The sequence below is a fragment of the Myotis davidii genome, unplaced genomic scaffold, assembly GCF_000327345.1.
Source record: "Myotis davidii unplaced genomic scaffold, ASM32734v1 scaffold38, whole genome shotgun sequence".
NCBI lineage: Eukaryota > Metazoa > Chordata > Mammalia > Chiroptera > Vespertilionidae > Myotis > Myotis davidii.
The window spans coordinates 5,299,525-5,303,837 of NW_006291383.1; the positions used below are offsets into that span (position 1 = coordinate 5,299,525).

At 56.6% G+C, this 4,313-nt stretch overlaps 1 protein-coding gene across 2 annotated transcripts in view; it reads right to left on the bottom strand.

Annotated features, from left to right (window-relative positions):
- The window catches only part of MYL9 (myosin light chain 9), a 6,508-nt gene extending 2,201 nt beyond the window's left edge, over positions 1 to 4,307 (bottom strand). Inside the window, exons 1-2 of one of the 2 annotated variants that reach the window (XM_006764523.1) lie at positions 4,264 to 4,307; positions 1,083 to 1,291 (exon numbers count right to left, since the gene is read on the bottom strand). In XM_006764523.1, coding sequence (XP_006764586.1) covers positions 1,083 to 1,266 — 184 coding nt within the window. In that variant the 5' untranslated portion in view covers positions 1,267 to 1,291; positions 4,264 to 4,307. Of the gene's footprint in view, positions 1 to 1,082; positions 1,292 to 4,236 lie in introns of both variants that reach the window. The other variant, XM_006764522.1, reaches the window with a different exon arrangement.
- Positions 4,308 to 4,313: the final 6 nt, after the last annotated feature.

Below are 4,313 nucleotides of genomic sequence, written 5' to 3' on the forward strand. Positions count from 1 at the left end.
CAGCCAGACCCCAGATTCTAGGCTCTGTTTCAAAAGTGGTTAAAACAGTGAGGTTTGGTTCACAAAGGCTCTGTGCCTCCGTTTCTCCGGCCTCTTAGGAGAATTAAGAAGATGGCGAAGGCAATGGTTGTAAATGCACATAACTATTAGCACAGTTCTATGGACTCTAATCAACTGCGGAGTTCAAATCCCAGCTCTACCACTTCGTAGCTGCCTTCTCTGCTGCCAGAGGCTCCCCCTTCCCCAGCCAGTGTTTGGCTCAGATGCTCCCATCTGGAAAAAGGGGGCGCCTGGAACTGGGGCTGAGGGTGGTTGTCTGGCCTGCACGTGAGGATGGTTGTGGGCAGGGCCACAGGCTAGGGTGGTGGTGTCTGGAGGCCTGGCCTCTGGGCTCAGTTTCCCCATCTGAGCAATGGTGAGTTGTACTAGACTCCTGAGCCCTTTCAGCTCTAAGATTCTGATTCTGGGGCAGTCACGGGAGTCAGAGAGGCTCTGAGAGCCTGGCACAGGCGACTTCTGAAGGAACAGAGGTGCTCTGGCCTCCCCTCTAAGCCTCACTTTCCCCCTCCGTACAATGGAAAGTCTGTGCAGTTCAGATTTTCTTTTAGTCTCTGACCCCTTTCTTTAAATCGGGTAGGGAATGTCCAGCCCGTGGGCTTTATAAGCCTCACGAAATCATTTGGTCTGCTCCTGCCACGGCAACCACAGGCGGGACTTGAAATTCAACAAATCTAAGAGCTTTTTCATAGCAACATAAATTTATATTAAATTATATTTAGCGAATGATGTTATAAATATCCAAATGGCTGTTGGCAGAAAAAAGGTTCCCTACCCCTGCTTTAAATGAAATGGTATAAGGCAGCCCGATCCACACATCTGCCTGAGGCAGTCCTGCCCTGGAGTGAGCCTGTCTGCTGAACTGCCATGCCTCAGTTTCCCTATCTGTTAAGTGGGGAAAGTAATGGCACTTACTCTCAGGGTGGGTACCCCATGTCACTTCACAGGAAGTGCTCCATCAGCCTACTCCAGGTGCAGAACCTTCCCGGGCCCACTTAGATCCCACCCACGCCGTCTCTACTCACCCAGGGAGGCCAGCATGTCATGCAAGTCCTCCTTGTCAATGAAGCCATCTCGGTTCTGGTCGATCATGTTGAAGGCCTCCTTAAACTCCTGGATCTGGGACTGGTCAAACATCGCGAAGACATTGGATGTGGCCCGCTGTGGCCGCTTCTTGGTGGTCTTGGCCTTGGCTCGCTTACTGGACATCTTGGCTTCAGTGGGTGGGGCTTCCCTGCAGGAAGTGCATGTGGGGGGAGAGCCTGAGACTTGGCCAGAGCCACTGTCAATGTCTGTGCCTGGCATCCAAGGCTCCCACAGGCTTGGGGCTCCTGCCACTCAGCTCATCCCAAAGCAGACATGCAAGGCCCTTTAACGTCCTCTGTCTCTCAGAGTGAGTTTCCTCATCTGGGACTGGGGACATGAGGAGGGCCCAGAAGTAGTGATTACTGACTTAGTGCCCAAGAAGGCCCTGGAATGGTGCCAGGCACGGAGTACGTTATTTTTGCTGTGACTGTTTGGGTAAAACGCTTAGGATTGGGTTCAATGCCAACCATTTCCATGCTTATCTCTTTTAATCCTTAAGAGCAATTACGAACTGTTCATCTCTCAAATGACAAGGTGGGGCTCCCTGCCACCCCCCAGCAGGAAGGAGCTGGATCTGTGGCCCTGCATTCCTGACATTCCTCCTCCCCACCCCTCTGTGCTCCCTGCTCTGGAGGTTCTGGAAGGCCAGTGCTCTGGGCAGTTCCCCTCCCCACAGCTGCCCACACTTGACCAGCCTCTAGGTGGGTGGCCCTACTCATTATTCTCACTCCTCAGTGCTTGTAGGGGTGTGAGGCCCCTTCAGGCTGAGAACCCAGCTTCTTGTCGCCCTTCTGTAGACCTGGTCTCTTAGCCTCTAGCCATATAGACTGAGACCTGCACCTGTCACTTCACCTTCAAGCCCCCAAAGGTTCCACCACCACCCAGAGCAAGTCTGGGCCCTTAGCCTGGTATTCAAGGCCCTTCTCTCTGGTTGACCCCGGGACCCTCACTGTCCCTCCTGCCTCTGTGGTCCTGCCCAGCTGGACCTTAAGATGTACCCTAGATACCCCCAGACTTTCCTTCTTGGACTCTCCCCCTGGATGAGCTCCTTCTCCAGCCCAGTTCTTAAGACACCCCTTGGGGAGCAGTTCCTCACCTTTGCTTTGGCAACCATCATGTGAAGGTCTCTCCCTCACCATCAGTCAGGCTGTCGTAAATCCCAATGTACACCAAAGCCCACAGGGGGCTAACAGATGCTTGTTTGTCAAATGATGGTGAGGGCAACTGTGCCTGGTCCACTGTCCCTGCTGTACAGACGGGGAAACTAAGGCCCAACACGGGGCTTTCCCCTGAACCCTTGTCATGGTTGTGGGGACTGCCCCTAAAGGCCAAGTGCTTGTATGGCTCTCGGCTGGGGCAGTTGGGCCTGGCCAAGCTCCAGGCTGCTGCTTCCTCTTTCCTCTGTGCTGAACCCCTTCGTCCAGGGCCTCCAGGAAGCCTTTTCCGCCTTTTTTTTTAACCCCAAATTGTGTGGCTGTGAGTGCTCCCCGAGCTGTCTCCAGGCCTCTGTATAATCATGTTGACGACATTCTCTGGTTTTGGCCTTTGAGATCTTAATTCCTGAGATGGGAGCCTGGCCATCCCCAGCCCTTCCCCAGGGCTCCAGATGCCTGTAGTCATGAGACACGGGCTGCTGTGTCCCCCGCGGCCGACACACCTGGCCCTACATGCTCCCGGAAGGCAGGCAGAAGCCCTTCTCACCATGACTGGGATGGTGCCATCGGCAGGGAGTGCCTTCCATCCTGTGGTTTAGTGCTTTCAGGGGCCCAATCCTTCCCTGAGCTGGCTGCTCTCGGGGAACTTTGACTGATGGCACCCACAGGAGGCAGCCAAGGAGAAACCCGCTGGACTGGCAGAGGCTGTGATGGTCATCGTCATTCACAGCTGCAAAGCTCTAGGGCAGACGTGGCCAGCAGGAGGGAGCCATGGCCAGAGGCAGGAATGACCAGGAGCTCACCACAGCTCTGACACTGGATGGGCCCCTCTGCCTTCATGACTGAGAGCACAGAACTTTACAACTTTATAGTTTGTCCATTCCAGCAATCTTGGGGGGGATGCCCCAATGTGCAGTTAAAAGAACTGAGACCTAAGAAGGGAAGTGGAATGCCCATGAGAGGGGTAGAGTCCAATTGGAAGCCAGGACCCTGGGGCTGGGCTTCGGTCAGTGGGTGGCAAATGGCCCTGAGCATAGAAGGAAACAGATATCCTAAGAGGCTCATGGTGGCAGCTGAGAGCTCTGTGTGACCAGAGGCAGTTTCTAGGCTTGGTGGAGGGACTGGTGTCAGAGATAGGCTGGGCCCCTAGCCCTGGGGTCCTCACCTGCCCTGACTCGGGGTCCTGGACACCAGGGATCAGAGAGTTGGTACTTGGCTGTAACTAGAGCCACCTCCCCCCATAACAGCAAAGACAAGGCCTGTGCCCCCCATTACCTCATGGTCCCTGAGGCTGGCAGCGCCAGATGCCTCACTTGTGAGCCACCTCATCTGAGGCTGTTACCTGACTCAGAGCAGCCAGCGCAGCTGGAGGGCTGGGGAAGAGCAGGGCGGGAGTCTCCTGTCCAGCCTCTAGGGCTGAGCCCCCAGGGGCGAACCCACAGGGCCCTTGGCAGACCTTTCCCAGGCAACAGGCACAAATGGGCAGATGGCCCAGAGCCTGGAAGCCTGGTGCCTGGCACACTGCTTTGGTGCGTGCGCTCGGGGTGGGGTTACCCCATCCATCCCTCTCCCCTGCCCAGGACAGGTATGTTCTGGAGGGATCTAGTGGAGCCTGAGGGGCTGTTTCTGTCCGAGACACACCGTCTGTCTACCGGGGCAGGGAACACCTGCGACCTCAGCCCCCTGCCCGATTCCCGCACCTGGAGCCCTGGGCTTGGCGACTCCACAGCAAAGGGACCCGACGGTCTTCCTTTGCCAAAGGACCACTGGCTCCGAGAGCCCACAACAGCCCCCTGCTGCCCGCTCCCCGCCAGAATCCCTGTGGGACCCGAGCCACGTCGCAGCCCCAAACCCACAACGACTGTCCCTGCCCAGAGACTCCCCGACATCCCATCCGGCCGTCATACCGCCTTCCCTAGACCACCTGGGAGGCGCCCACCTGGTGCGGAGAAGGTACTCGGAGCACCTGGTGCGGAGAAGGTACTCGGTGCGCAGAGCTGGTGCGGAGCCGGTGCG